The 16,816-nt window shown below is 38.4% G+C and overlaps 2 protein-coding genes across 2 annotated transcripts; both read right to left on the bottom strand.

The window, feature by feature from the left end:
• Positions 1 to 1,560: 1,560 nt before the first annotated feature.
• Positions 1,561 to 7,314, bottom strand: LOC140139234 (crystal protein-like). The gene is made up of 4 exons (XM_072161014.1): positions 7,000 to 7,314; positions 4,884 to 5,070; positions 2,951 to 3,075; positions 1,561 to 2,616 (listed from the first exon to the last, which is right to left on the bottom strand). The coding sequence occupies exons 1-4, from the start codon at positions 7,312 to 7,314 to the stop codon at positions 1,561 to 1,563; spliced, it is 1,683 nt and encodes a 560-aa protein (XP_072017115.1).
• A 3,282-nt stretch (positions 7,315 to 10,596) lies between these two features.
• Positions 10,597 to 16,702, bottom strand: LOC140139233 (cAMP-regulated D2 protein-like). Its single transcript, XM_072161013.1, has 4 exons — positions 16,352 to 16,702; positions 14,264 to 14,450; positions 12,400 to 12,524; positions 10,597 to 11,652 (listed from the first exon to the last, which is right to left on the bottom strand). Exons 1-4 carry the CDS (start codon positions 16,700 to 16,702, stop codon positions 10,597 to 10,599), a joined length of 1,719 nt encoding a protein of 572 aa, XP_072017114.1.
• Between the last annotated feature and the right edge of the window lie 114 nt (positions 16,703 to 16,816).

Below are 16,816 nucleotides of genomic sequence, written 5' to 3'. Positions count from 1 at the left end.
CCTTTTATCGCAAATGCTCATGGAATTTACCAAAATGTGAATGCACAGCAGTATACTCTTAATTGCCTTGTAAAAGTACTGTAATTTTTCGCCACTTTCTGCGATTCCCTTTCTCAAATCGGCACCCAGATGAATCAACCTTCCTTTGACGCCCTACTAACCATTCAAGGGTCATCATGGGGAGTTTGATTGGCAGTGACGTCAGACGCAAACTAGTCTTTTTAATTCTGTTTAAGATTATAACGAAGTGCGCTTCGGCGTGACGTAGAAATAGCAGAGGAATGTAATGTTGAAATTGTTCGGGACTTTCTGTTCTAATAAGGTCACGGGGTTGGGGAAAATCTATTTTGATGGGGGTCGAATCAATTATGTGTATATTCTTTGTGTGGCGACGGGATTGATTACCCCTGACGATGTGGTGGTAGACGGTGATCAATTGTATGCGTCAATCAGATCAATTCTATTTATTTGCATAATTAGCCTTATTAGTATGCAAATATGCAAAGAACGTCTAATAAGGATGTAAAGCAGGGTACAAAATATTTATTTAAAGGTCAATCAAGAGCTTTAGGTAAACCTGTATTATCCGTCAATTTCTCCGAATTATGTTGAACAAAACTCATTAAATTCTAATAAAAATAAAAATAATGGTGTCAAATGTGTATTTTTAATGTATAAATTACTGTTATACCCCCACTGTCATTAGAAATTGCCTATTTCCCCCTCTATCGATCGCTAAAATGATAAACAGAGGGCAGTATCATTCTATTAATAAGAATTAAATACTGCCCTCTGTTGGCGACTTCGGCGACAAAGCAGCACATCTGCTGAGATCACGGCTGAGATGTTATAATTTGAATGTATGACACTCTTCCATGCCAAATTTGCTAAGCGATTTTCACGACTAAGAGTTACACAAGAGTTACAGTGACGTCAGCAGCATCTTACTTACCATACTTAGCAGTAAACCCCGATAGAAATTGATGACGTCATCGTAATTATTCCTTGATTTCATCGGCATCAAGATTCTGGTCTCAAAACTCCGAGGCTGGAATTTGGCGATTAATCAACAACAGAGGGCGCTATGTAGAGTAATTAACGACAGGGGTGAAAGATCAGCTTCACGATATAAATCAAAGAAATACGATTTACTGAGTCATTGGCGATGACTGTATTTAAAATCATTGGTGTTTTTTTAATCATGATTGTTTCAACGTCATGCATACGTATTGTAACACACATTTGACACCATAATTAATCAGATATTATAATTATTAGTATATGTTCTACAAATTGGAGAAAAATTAACGGACAATACAGGTTTTCCTATTGCTCATGGGTCAATATTAATTTAAAGGCAATTAGTCTTTATCAATAATTCTCTTAAGAACCACTGAACCAATATGCAATACTAGGTTTGTTTGTACTCATTTTAATGCATTTTATATGCTGATTCCAAATATCGTTTATGAGAATAAACAATTCTGATTTTTTTTTTAATTAAAAAAATGAAACTTGTTGCCTGCAGTCGACACCCGGCACGTGGAGAGAATTACAGTGTCAACATCGAGATTTATCTTTGGAAAGATTTATCGAACTCTTTATGGAGTACCCAATTTCATCCCAAAACTTGCACTCTGTAGACCTATAATCTAAGAATACGCCATTATCTGGTTGTGTGAACCTCATACTAGGCCAGTTATCATTCGTATCATAAGCTGGCCACGAAGGAAAGTCCATAGTCTCTGTTCTCCAGTCGTCTTCAGCAGGATTCCCCGTATGCGCAAAATTAGTCCAGTAGTAAATCATGCTCTCAGCTAGTCTCTCTTCAGTCGCATTATATGTGTAGTTCTGTAAGATCGCGTTATTATACCTGAACAAATAGTCCCCATCATGACAAGAGTAACCGACACAGTAATTATTCTGCTTTGAAAAATTCCGTGGCAGAGGATTATCGTAAATGTAGTGGTAAACTGGAATATTAGAGGACTTTACTATACCGCTTACAAATCGGCTGGAACATATGGCAGAAAAATCGGTCAACAAAACGCCGAGAGTGTCGCGGTTATCGGCTCCTATAATCGGAGGGTACTGTTTGGCGATTTTGGCGGCCTTTTCAGCGGGAAAAAACTCTAGTATATATTTTAAATATGTAGGCAAATTCAGTGGTTCTTGGTTGATAATAAATGCAAAAGACCGAGCGTCATCGCGTGTGACTCCAATAATCATCGGTTTACGCTGAAATTGCTTCGTTTCAAAGGCATCCAGAAGCTGCATAGGCACTATATCACCATCTACAACTGGACTCCATCGTTGGGCATCTTGTAGAGGACTTTCTCCAGCAACATTTCCTATGTCACTATACATCATCAAACTCTGAATAAGTATTATATCTTCAACGGGGAGTTTTCTGAGACACGCCGGCCTAGCCATTATACAACCTGCGTATCGAGCAAACTTCTTGCCGAAAAGAGGCGCATCTGCACCAGCTTCACGGAACGGGCTAGGGAAGTATATACTTGTCATGATGGCTTGGTGAAAGAGATTATCGCTGATTGGGGAGATTAAATGTATTGCTACCATCTCTGCTGCAGAAGATGGTCCTATCAACGTGACCTGTAAACGGATGAGAGAAAAATAAATGGATGATACTGTAAATTAAACAATAACCACGATAAACTTCAGATGATAGTTGTGGGTGCGGTAAAACGTGAGTCCATCAAGGTATTTTGGTAGCGGTATGTCGACGACACTCTCATGACTGACACGTACTGCTTTATTGGACTTGAAGATCAACCGCATCATGTTTTGAGCAAGTTGATTAACCTATCTAAGTTTTGCCAACTATATATTACGTTCCGATGTATCCCGCTCTTACGCCCGCATCGACTTTGTCATTTCATTCGAATTTTCCCCAGCCTCAACTTTCTATTATTATTGTCAACGTTACCTTGTTAGGGTCACCTCCAAATGCGGCAATATTTATCTGTACAAATCTTAGAGCAGCTTGCTGATCTAGAATGGCAAAATTACCGAGTATTGTGTCTTCCCCTGTGTATAACAAGCCAAGAGCGCCTGCAAAAAGACCCAAAATTATTGGACATTAGTGTTGAAAAGTGCGAACGCGTCAAAAACGATCTCAGGAAATTCTGCACGTAGCTCTTACCGCAGCCACCTATATTATGCATGTGAAGACTTTTAGATTTGTATGTCTTTTTATCATCATCATCATCGTCATTATCATCATCATCATTGTCATCATTATCATCATCGTCGTCATCATCATCATTATCATCATCATCATTGTCGTCATCATCGTCATCATCATCATCGTCATAGTCATCGTCATCGTCATCTTCATCTTCGTCTGTGTTTTCGTCTTTTGTCTCTTCTTCTTCGTCGTTGTCGTCGTTTTCATCTTGGTTGCAGTTCTTGGTGTTGTTCTGTGCTCCAATGACTATATTGACAGATGGTTAATGTGCCCATGTGATCAGCCATCCAAGGTATGATGTCTGTAATTTAGTCGAGGAGTAAGTGCAAGAAGGCCTATATGCAATAGCTGCTCCATCTGACATTTGACAATTTCTGTATTCTATATTGTACACATCTACAAATATGACACCTGGCAGCTATTGCAGACGATATCTTTTGAACTAAGAACTAAACATTTATTGTAAGTCAAGTAGAAACATATTAATCATGTTAAGGGATCTGGAATGAGCGTTTTGAGCGTTTCGACAGTATTTTTTGTGGGACATGGGAGCACATCAGACCTATCGAATTGCATTCTGAATACGAAGAATGTCTTTCTGATATCAAATAATTTTCATTTTATGAAATTCACGATATAATACAAATTTTATGACAAATTATTAAAATTTGATATTTTTCACATTTTGAGATATAACAGTCCTCGAAGTAAATTTTATATAAATTTAATGATATAGTCTTAAAGTGTATGTAGCTGGGAGGAAAAGCCGACGATCAATTGAAAATTTTGAAATTTCATATTGAAGATATGGATTTTTTTCCCAAAAGACCTTATTTTTTTTTGGTGTTTGGGGAAAAATCAATATCTTCAATACGAAAGGTCAAAATTTTCAATTGATCGTCGGCTTTTCATCCCACCTACATACACTTTAGGTAGAAATCATCAGATTTATAAAGTTTACTTCGAGTACTGTTAAATATCAAAAATATCAATTTTTAAAGATTTGCCATAAAATGTGTATTACATTGCGAATTTCAAAAAATCAAAATTATTTGATATCAGAAGGCCATTCTTCGTATTCAGAATGCAATTCGATATGTCTGATGTGCTCTATGCTCTAATGTCCCACAATAAATACTGTCCAAACGTTCATACCCCTCCCTTCGAATAGATGCACTGGTGTATGATCATGATCACAGCGTTTGGAAATCGCAAGCTTTCTATTGCCACCTCTTCACCGAATTTTACTTAAAACCATATTAATGCTCTGCGTGCTAGCCATGCGCTTCAACGGAAAAAGTTCAAGTGTTGAAATATTTTCTCAAAATATCAAGAGATATCTTAAGAACTACTGAACCAATACTAGGCTTGTTTGTACTCATTTTAATGCATTTGTCATGCTGATTCCAAATATGGTCATGAAAATTCACATTTCTGAAATTTTTGACTTTTGAAAAAAAAATTTGAAACTTGTCGTCTGCAGTCGACACCCGCGTGAAGAGAGTTAAAGAGGTCTGGCTACGCATACGCCCCTGTGTCTAGCAAACCCATTTATTTTACGTAAATTGACTAGTCTAATACGTTTCGTGGGTCGTTTAATAATAATGATTTTTAAGAGGGGAACCAGTCCCTTCCCCTACACTCCTAGACATACATGATAGGCCTATCTCACCTATTCGGAAGTTTGGAACCACGGCCACTACAGAAAAGTTTGCCAAAAATCGTCCGTCGAATTTTGGACGTGAGTTTGAATTCATGACAAAAATTCCCCCGTGCAGCATGACGATAACGGGGTACTTTGACGTAGGGTTGGCGTCTAGTGGCGTATAGATATCGACGTACAAGCAATCTTCACTCATCTGAAATAATCAAAGTTGCATCAATTAAAGCAAAATAAAGAAAACAATAATAAGCAGATTAAACCGGTCGCAGACTCTAAAATTAAACTTGGGGCGTAAGTGAGGGATCTGTACAACATACCAGCATTCGGGATTTCAGCGTGTGCACCGCGTGCGAAACCAGGAGTTGAGTGTAGGCTCATATAAGGGAGCAGATCACCAAATCAGCTCTCCATTGAAAAGGACGGTAAAATGAACATTAAACATAGGGCCTACATTTTTAGGTAAAATCGTTGTTGTTGTTTTTTTTTTTTCATTTCGGGTCCATTTAAGTGATTACGTGTTGCATTCTTTCGTTGTAATTAGAACTTTTTAGACTGCGACAAATCTGTCCTAAAACATTTTCTGCATGTATAATGATTTGTAATTTCAAAATCATCTTTGCAACACGTTGTGCATTAAAACTTTAAAGTTTTCTAGGAAAGTGGACTTAATTTTGTCCAGAATGAAATAACACAGAGTTTATGTTTAAATGCATACATGAACAAATATTTTGTACTTGATCTCAAAATTACAAAACAATGACTTAGACAATTATGTTAGCAGGCTGACGGTTTTGCCTGCCTTTACCCAATTCAAAATCCAACACTTCTGTATAGCCTACCAACAAAAGGTAGGAATATACATTCTGTTTACACAACTAATAATAGGTAAACTGAGAGACAAAAATTTACCCAACCACTATAGGTAATGTCACCTTTATACCAAACTCGCGGATATTTACCCAATGTTGGGCAAAATTTACTCAACCAAATTTTACCCCATAACAGTTTACCCCGTGTTCTAATAATGTAACAGGGACGAACTCTTGGTCAAATCATGATAATAGGCATATTCTAATTTTAATTAGAATATGCCTATTATCATGCTTAAAAGCTCAAGAAAACAAAAGTTGTTTGGTTCAGTTGTCCCAGACCACCTTGTGGACGACAGGGTCGGTCAGTGGGTTTTTTAAAAGGTCGTAGCTAAAATGAATTTAATAAATAAAGACTAAATTGTGACTTTTAATTAAGTACGAAAGTTTAAGGAAACTATTTGAATTATCTTTTCCGGATGGCTAAATTTCTGGGTCGGTATTCTTTTGTACAGTAAAAAAAAATCCAGATTTTCCAGATTAGGATCGGTCAGTCGAGGACAACTAAAATGCAACAGTGACTGTAAATATGACATTATTGGATTTCTTTTTTTTTTTAAAGATTCCAAACCATATAATTGGGCCTTCATTTTGTACAATTATTAAAATTTCCCCACCCCTCAGATACCCACTGCGTATGGACAAACAAGTCGCCCCTTTCGCTTCTGCTTTGGACACCTGACACTTTGATTTACTTTACAGCAGCAATCATTTGTACAATAAGAACCAAAACTTGTCACGAAGAGCTTCAATTGGGCCTTAATTTCACCAACTTTCGACTTTTTACAACTATAATTGTATACAATAATAGTACTCAAACGGTCCACCAAATGGCTTCAATTGGCCTTCATTTCACCAACTTTCGGCTTTTTACAACTATAATTGTATACAATAATAGTACCCAAACGGTCCACCAAATGGCTTCAATTGGCCTTCATTTTACGAAAGTTTCTCACTTCTGTTTTCACTCAGACACCCCCTGCGTCGTGCAAACGTAACGCGACGGCCGCTTCAAGCGAATTTGTTTCCTTTAGATGCACTACTCCTCCCCTGTCACGCCCTTAACTTCAAATGCTGGATCCGCTTCTGTCCATAGCCCTAATAAAAACTCTGCCCAATGATAACCGTCTTACTTATGTGCGCTGCTGTAACGTCTTTGAACCCATTGTATTAAAATGTCATATCAACGACGGCTCTTACATAAAAAATTACATAAACTCAGTTCTCAGTCCCCCTATCTGTGATATAGCTCTTACCTTTGTTTCATTATATGGCAATTGTGGGCATTGAAGACAATGTTCGGTTGCATTTCTGGGTTCACTCCACGGCTCTGGTTCCTGAGGAGGAGCCCACCTGAGGTCTCCCACAGGAGGTGCTGCGTACGGTATACCAAGGAACGCTTGGGCCTCTTCAAAGTAGATGCCATGTACTGCACCGTATGCAGTGTCCACTACAGGCTGACCATTCGACAGACCATCCACTCTCTCCTGAAGATGGTAATTTTTATCACTTTTGAAAAGTGTTGCTCCTGATTTTCGTAAGCCACTATCAGCAGATATTGGCTTGTTCATGTTTAGTACTATACCTATAATAACATAGGTTATCAACTCGAAGTACATGTTGCATTTTGGTTGGTTTGCACCCATGTTTTAGAAGAAACGTCAAATTTCGCACACCTAAATAGGAATTTATACTCCACCGCTGACGGGCGATTGATATGGTATTTGACCAGCGAGGTACTACGCACGATTTTCAAAACGCAAGAAAAGGCGTTCTAACTCATTGGCTACAAACCAATCGCTCGCCGCTCAGCAGTGCAGTATAAATTCAGCTTTACCGGCTCTTCGCGCTGACCTAGCATGACCATGATGGTGACCATTTTGTGTATAATTATCTTTTGATCATATTGAAATTGCCTTGAACTTCTTAGTCATGCATGCATTGATTCAATTTGTTCACAATTCACTTTTGTTTAAGGGGGTACTACACCCCTCGATAAAAATGTGTCTATTTTTGCATTTTTCTCAAAACTAATAACACACTGGTAACAAAAGTTATGTTTATTATAGGGGCAAGGAATCCAATTACTACACTGGGATTTCAGTGACCTAAGACAAGCGGTTCGTTATTTATGATAAGAAATAAGGTACCGCTAGCATGGCTAGGATGTACCTCATTTCCTATCATATATACGGAACCGTTTGTCTTGAGGCAGAGGCACTGAAATTTCAGTGTAGTGGATTCCTTGCCCCAATAATATACATAACTTTTGTTACCAGTGTGTTATTTTTTGAGAAAAATGCAAAAACAGTCACAAATTTTCCACAGGGGTATAGTACCCTTAACCTGCCAAATGCACAAGTAGAGAAACTCACTCGGAATCAAAATATAGCTGGAATGCATGGACAACTCCAGTTTTGAAATTCTTCCATTGGCTATACCCATTGAGATTGAGGACAGAATTAATTGAATATAAAACTAACGTTTGTTCATCGGTAATCTCGGGGGTGGTCTTCCTTTTGTCAAAGTACCCCTAAAAATAATTGCGAAAAAATAATGGGTTGCAGAAACAGCAAGCAGTAGGTATAGAGAAAGTTAGCATCCCAAAGTCTGCGTGGCACATCTCCGTTCACAATTTTTCGAAGAATCTCAAGACACTGCACTAATATTATATCTGTCTGATCGGAGACCGGTCTGATTTATTAACACTATGGACCACAAGAGCCTCATCCCAATGACATAGTCCAATAATCTCAATTACATAATCATAGTGCAAAATTTGACTTCAAGTTGCATAGTATGAGTTTTTGTACCCAAATCTTCAAAGGTCATTCAATGAATGTACAAATGTATTGGGGTTTAAGAACTGTTCTCCTGATAGATGAGCATGTTGTTGGATAATAGTGCTTGTTAAGCAAACACCTCGTACATTTATTGTTCCGCAGGAACACATTGGCCCACACTAATCATGCTAATCAAAACACCCAGTACCAGTTCTTAGCATCCAGAAGCAGCTATTTCCACAATTACATGTTACTCATTTCGGCAACAAATGGACGGTTAATTAGCTAAAAAAAATTAGCTAAAAATTTAGGACATATTACAAAACTATATTTTCTAGAATTTCAGAGAATACTTTAAATATTGGCCGGTGTGCATGTGATTTTTCACACAGTGACGTTAACTAGGCAATTGCCTATACTTATAACATACACTATTAGAGGTCACGCGTCAATTGTGAGAGCTCTGTGCATTGTGTATAGGAAAACGGACAGTAACTGCAGTATGTTGCATTTATTATGGAGAGCAGCATTAACCATCCATTTGACAAATGCATTGACAGCTGCATATTAGTCATATGACATTGTTGATAACATGGACAAGTAGTGATACCCTACATTATAGCTGCATGATCTTCTAAATAGGCACAATTTCACGACTTTGCCTGACACGTAAAAAATTTAAAATGGCTGCAATGAAAAGTCAAAACTACCAAAAATTTTAATAAAGTTTTTCTTTCTCATAAGTAGATCTAAAATACATTGGTATGCATAAGCCCGGGCATGGGCTAATTTGTCCTTGTACTATAAAGAAACAACAGTTTTCACATAGCCATATTAACATGTATACATCCCACACACCCCCACACATGGTAATGACAATAAATTGTGTTTAAAAAACAACAACTTTATTTTGTCCGAAGTAATTACAGACCTCCAGTACTCCCATACCCTAACCCTAAACCCTACACCTGGGCCATAACACTAACCCTAATCCTAACCCTAATCCTAACATAACCCTAATCCCAACCCTAACCCTAACATACCCTTAACATGCAAACCCTAATCCAAATATGATAAATAAAATAACCCAGCCAAATGCATAGCAAAGAGTGTGTTATTGCCAATGAGTTAGCGTGCAAAATTCCCGGAGGCCACTCAGAATACTTGAAAGCATTCGCGTGAAAGAAAACCCGGATTTAGGATGGTTTTGAAAAGCAAAAAGCGAATTCACGATTAAGGTCCGAAACACTCATTTTACTAGAAGAAGGGGGTGGGGTTAAGCAGGATTCTCGCTTTGGGAAGTTTTTTTTAATTACCAAATCAACAGCCATTAGTGGCGACACATTAATTAAGTAATTCGGCACAAAAGAGTGATTTCCGAGCCACGCACAAGATCACCGACCTGTAGCCACTGGTGTTTCGATGACGCGGCCAGAGATTCTGTGCGTGATGACTTATGGCATCACGTGCGCTGCGTGCATGCGCAGTGGTTTTCCTGGTAAGATTTTATGCGGTTTATAGGGAATATTCATCCGTATCTACGTTCTTTGGATTATTTTTGGCGTGACTCCACGGTGGTGGCGGCTGTGTGGCCTGGTGTACATGGTGTATGGTCATTTTAATTTTAAGCTTACCGATATCACTGTCACTGAATGACACTCATAATGACACGCAAAATCATACTCATGGTTTTTGGGGAGACAGCCCAGAGCCAGGCCAGACAAGAATAATTCTCAAAGCGCCGAAGGTCGAGAAAAATTAAAATCAAAATTAAAATTCACAATAAAATTTTAAAATAGCCCCGGATAATAACCTGAACATAATAATTATATTGAAGCTATCGGACTCAGAGCATATCACATCACATAAAACATTACACTGTGCAATGTTTGTTTAGGGCAAATTTCAATACAATTCTTCGCTCAGGGTGTTTTTTATTGATTAAAATCCTCGTTTAGGGTTAGGTTGACAAATGTTCATCATCATAGCTTAAGGTCATTCTTAAATTTCAATTCACGCGAATGCTTACAACTTTTATACATAAATGCCGGGGGGGGGGGGAGCAAAAAGTTACCGCACCCAGAAACGATTGTAGAGAGTGCGCTTAAATCTTCTACCGCGGTACCCAATTTCATCCCAAAACTTGCACTCAGAAGACCTATAATCTAAGAACAAACCATTATCTGGCTGTGTGAATCTCATACTAGGCCATTTATCATTCGTATCATAAGCTGGCCATAAAGGAAAGTCCTTAGTCTCTGCTCTCCAGTCGTCATCATCAGGATTTCCCGTATGCGCAAAATTAGTCCAGTAGTAAATCATGCTCTCAGCTAGTCTCTCTTCAGTCGCATTATATGTGTAGTTTTGTAAGATCGCGTTATTATACCTGAACAAAGAGTCCCCATTATGGCAAGAGTAATCAACACAGAAATCCGGACTTGAAAAATTTTGTGGCAGAGGATTATCGTAAATGTAGTGATAAACTGGAATATTAGAGGACTTTACTATACCGCTTACAAATCGGCTGGAACATACGGCAGTAAAATCGGTCAACAAAACACCAAGAGAATGGCGGTTATCAGCTCTTATAAACGGTGGGTACTGTTTGACGATTTTGGCGGCCTTTACAGCGGGAAAAAAATCTAGTATATGTCGTAAATATGTAGGCAAATTCAGTGGTTTTTGGTTCATAAGAAATGCAAACAACCGTGCATCATCTCGGTTAACTCCAATGATCATCGGTTTACGTTGAAATTGCTTCGTTTCAAATGCCTCCATAAGCTGCATAGGCACTATATCACCATCTACAACTGGACTCCATCGTTGGAAATATTGTAGAGGGCTTTCTTCAGCAACATTTCCTATGTCACTATACATCATTAAACTCTGAGTACGTATTATATCTTGAACAGGGAGTTTTCTGAGACACACCGGACTAGCTAGTAAACAACCTACGTATCGAGCAAACTTCTTGCCGAAACGAGGCGCGTCTGCATCAGCTTCACGGAACGTGCTAGAGAAGTATATGCTAGTCATGATTGCTTGGTGAAAGAGATTATCGCTGAGTGGGGAGATTAAATGTATTGCTATCATCTCTGATGCAGATGATGGTCCCATCAATGTGACCTGTAAACGGATGAGAGCAAATAAGATGGGTGATACTGAAAATTTAATAATAACCACGATAAACTTCAGGTACAATATGGGTACATCAAGGAATCGTGGTTGCGGTATGTCGACGATACATTCATGATTGACACGTACTGCTTTCTTGGACTTGAAGATCAACCGAATCAACCGAAGGTTTTTTCGACTATTACGTTCAGTTTGTTAATACTACCGCATCGACTTTAAAGCCATATTTATTTCCATAAAAATATATTAGGATTTCTTTTCCATAAAATGTTATACTTTTACTGTCAGATATGTCCACTTTTAATTTTGAGCCGAACAAGTAAGTTAAAGCAAAGAAAATTGGAATTTACTACCGGCGCAAATGCGTGTTACTCCTGCGGTTGTAATACGGTACGATCCTTTGTGTGTGTATTACCGTCCCGCGCGCCATGTACGTACCGTGTTATGAACATCGCATACGTGTTCAACTAATATTTTCATCGTAATGATAAAACGTCTTATTAAGACGGTTTATTCAAAATCTCGGATTTTGACAAAACTACGGCACCTAAAGTCTTGATTTTTGCAGGGTATCTTTGTTTACTAAACTACATTACAATTGTGTAAAAAACAGTATTTTAAAAGTTTTTAAGGGCGTCCTCCTCAGCAAATGTTACAATATGGCTTTAAATTCTTCACCACCTGTAATTTCATCCTGATCCCCCAGCCTCAACTTTCTATTATTATTGTCAATGTTACCTTGCTAGGGTCGCCTCCAAATGCGGCAATGTTATTCTGTACAAATCTCAGAGCAGCTTGCTGATCTAGAATGGCAAAATTACCGAGTATTGTGTCTTCCCCTGTATATAAAAAGCCCAGAGCGCCTACAAAACAAAACACACACACAAAAAAGAAATTATTACGTATAGACGAATCCAATTTCACTCATTCCTACACCTCAATGGCAGCCATAACTGGGACCCCCCTTAGGTCTATTCCACCTAAAATGTGAAATGATGTGGTCTTGGCGGCCGGGGATATTAAGCTGCATTCCATCACCCGTGTTACACGTAGACAACAGAATGATGAAAGTTTACAACACAATACAATTCAACATAGATTTTTAAGCGGATTTAATACACCCAATTGGGCAGTAACAACACCAGTTTTGTGCAGACGGGACCCAGTAATGGCCGACTGAATTCTGACCATCACTTGGCTTGTTGGATTCGTCTATAGGGTAAACAAATTTTAACACGGGTGATGGATTGCGGTGTAATGTCCTCGCCAAGGCTGCATCATTTCACATTTGGGGCTGTGATGGGACCCACCCCCTATGGCTGAAGTGTAGGAATGCGTGAAATTGCATTCGTCTATTATACTATATAGTACATTTGGCAATTTCCGCATTCTATATTGTACCAATCTACAAATACCATAAAACCTCGTCTACAAGCATATAAAATACTTTTGATGAAAGTTAAATTAACCCAGGCGTCATCCATCGACAATATTATAACATTATGCAGTTTGAGCACATGAATTACCGATACAAGCATACAAACAAGTACTATTGTAAGACCAATCTATTGTATTGGCATATTTAGTTTTCATCAAAAACACTCTATATGCTTGTAGACGAGGTTTTACGGTATGTAACCTGGCAGCTATTGCAGACTCTTGCACCAAACCCTCGAATGTATTGTACATAACAAAGTAAAAACTTGGATAAAGAGTTACACTTCAACACCAGGCCTTGCCGTCTAGATTTTAAAGGCGAGTGGTCAATCGCTCGCTAGCATGATGTTAGGCGAGTGGTCAAAGCAGTCTCTAGTAGTAGAATGTGGTCGAATCACACTCTAGGTCTGAAAGATCATTCATGTTGAATACCCTCTCTATCGTTTTCATGAATATGTAATAAATACATTGAAAGTGCTGAAACTTGAATATAAATTGGGTGATCATGGTGATTCGCAGCGAGCGATATTTAGTGTCTATGACGAGTGGAAAATCGCTCACTAGAAATTGAGTTTGGGCGAGCGGTGGCGAACGAGAGCGATTGCTCGCCTCAAACGGCAAGGCATGCAACACTATATTTTTCGCTCACCTGGAACGTTTTCACAAGAGCGACTAGCGTCTTCAGCAGATTGTGAGGCTGTGATGATATCTTGTCTACAATCGAGATACTCCTTTCTGATGACGTCATGTGATTGACAGTATGACGTCATAAGGTTTACGATGTAGTGCCCCCCCCGGGCATCAGCAGATTGTCCCAAATAGGATCTATGTCTAGTCCTTGGTCACGGTTCAGTCTTAGTTTTTCAGTCCTTTTTATGTGTATAGCTTCAAGAACTCTCCGGGAAATTCTCATGACGTCATACTATCAATCACATGACGTCATCAGAAAGGAATATCCCGATTGTAGACAAGATATCATCACAGCATCACCATTTGCTGAAGACGCTAGTCGGGCGCTAATCGCTCTAGTAAAAACGTTCCAGGTGAGCGAAAAATTATGGAGTGTTGAAGCGTATATCTACCACTACGTATGACTATCAACTCGTAAAAGTAAAAACTTATGCCAAATCTTCACCGAATTAAAACCACATTTAGTTTTCGTTACCTATGCGAAAGTTTGGTGCAACGGTCACTGCAGAAGAATTTGCTATAAATCGTCCGTCGAATTTTGGTACTGAGTTAGAATTCTGGATAAAAAATCCCCCATATAGCAAGACGATAACGGGATACTTTGTCGTAGGGTTGGCGTCTAGTGGCGTATAGATATTGACGTACAAGCAATCTTCACTCATCTGAAATAATCAAAGTTGCATCAATTAAAACGAAATAAAGAAAACAATAATTAGCTGATTAAACTGGTCGGACACTCTGATATTAAACTCGAGGGGTAGTGCGGTATCGATCATTACGACATGCCAGCATTCGGGGTTTCAGCTCAGTGTAGACATACACTAGGATCCACAACATGCTCATCTACCAGGGGAATAGTTCTGGGCTTTAACCCCAATACATTTATACATTTATTGAATGACCTTTGAAAATTTGGGTACAAAAACTCTGCAACTTGAGGTCAAATTTTGCACTATGATTGTTTAATTGAAGTTATTGAACTACTCAGTATGTCATTGGGATGAGGTCATTGTGGTCCATAGAGACTGCTACAAAATGGTAAAAATGCATTTTTCGGGAAAAGAATGAAAATTGGCATAAATGTGGCTTTTGATGTGCTGAACATATCTATAAAATAAATTACCGAGTTGGACAACTTTTCGTTGGAGTGTATGAATTCCCCTTCATACACTCTTAGATAGTGAGAACCAATCAGAACACACGTTAGTAAATAGCTAGCCGTGCATAAATATCATGAATATTGTATAATTGCACGGGTACGCACTCTGCGTAGTACGCGCAGTGCTTTCGGACGCGTTCATTTTTCTTGCGGGTGGATGCATTTTATATTTGCTGGCATTTTTCAACATTTTAGTGACAATTTTGTTATAAAAATAGCTCGTGCATGAAATAGATTAATAAATGCGCATCACTTGTTGCTCGAGAAATTGTACAAAAAAATGCACTTGTACTGAGATGTTGATGCGTCTAATGCACTCCTCCTTCGGGGCTCGTGCATTAGACGCATCAACATCTCAGTAAGTGTGCATTATTTTGAACAATTTCACTCCCAACAAGTGATACGCATTCACTAACCTAGAGATTTAGATTTCTCATCAAATTACCCTTCAGAAAATCTATACTTTGACTGTGATAGGATAAGTAATTAAAATTTTACAGTAACTTTTAGATTTTGAAGACATCCGCATTACTTACTACAGTGTTTAGTATGAAAACAAGTAGTTTTGTGTGGAAAAGTTTGTATTTTCTAGACTAAACCAATCATAAATGATTAAAAACAATTAGTAGAATTGTTTAGCTGTAAGGTCAGGAGTCTTTTAGATGCTAAATATAGTTAAAATCTAATTTACAGCCTTTACAGAAGCAAATTATGCACTAAAGATATCAATTCCATAGAGTTTGTGTGTACCACATCCCCCACCTCCACATCTCCCATCTCCGCCACCCTGCCCATTCTAAATTCTATGAAGCACAGTGTCAGTATTAGAGAAGCTAAAGATTTTCTTTTTACAGGGTTGAAAGTGCATTTTATTTAGCAATAAAATGAGACCACAAGCATGACAATAACTTCTTGCTTGGCAGAGATATCATCATAATTTAATTTGAGTCGACTTTGGAAAAACGTAACATCGCCACCTTTTTTGGATGGCGAGTTCATAACACACGGCCACCAACTTATTTTCTAACTATTTTCATTTTGTCCCCTAAAAAATCTCCAATTCAATGGCTGCCATTGGATTTAGCTAATTTTGGACCCAAAAAAATTCTTTTATATTTATTATTTTCTTCTTCGCACGTGGGAGGTTAAAGAGATTTGCAATTATTTTTTTAAAGATAACCAAACATTTGTTAAAACTATTCTAGTGGTCTAATGTAATTAGATTAGCAAGGTTCCTGCTACTCTTAGGAATCATCTTCAAATGAATTTCACACAAAGCAATTTTTGGAGCTTTTGGAACCAAACTCTTCATAATTATACAATGCCACATATCAACGACGGCTTTTGCATAAAATATACATAAATTCAGTTCTCAGTCCCACCTGTCTTTGATACAGCTCTTACCTTAGTTTCATTATATGGCAATTGTGGGCATTGAAGACAATGTTCCGTTGCATTTCTGGGTTCACTCCACGGCTCTGGTTCCTGAGGAGGAGCCCACCTGAGGTCTCCCACAGGAGGTGCTGCGTACGGTATGGCAAGGAACGCTCGGGCCTCGTCTAAGTAGATGCCATGTACTGTACCGTACGTGGTGTCCACCACAGGCTGACCATTCGACTGACCATCCACTCTCTCGTGAAGATGGTCATTTTTATCATCTTCGGCAAATGCTGGCTTGTTTAATAATACTATTCCTACAATCGCATATGTTATCAACTCAAAATACATGTTGCATGTTGGTTGGTTTGTACCCATGTTCTACTACAGGAGTGGAGATACATCAAATGCACACACCTAAATGGGAATTTATGGCTACAAACCAATTGTTCGTCGCACAGCGATGGAGTGTAAATTAAGCATTACCCTTCG

Source organism: Amphiura filiformis, chromosome 18 (genome assembly GCF_039555335.1).
Source record: "Amphiura filiformis chromosome 18, Afil_fr2py, whole genome shotgun sequence".
In the NCBI taxonomy this organism is placed as follows: domain Eukaryota; kingdom Metazoa; phylum Echinodermata; class Ophiuroidea; order Amphilepidida; family Amphiuridae; genus Amphiura; species Amphiura filiformis.
Note: the sequence above shows the minus strand (reverse complement) of the source record. Positions and strands in the feature narration are given on the sequence as shown.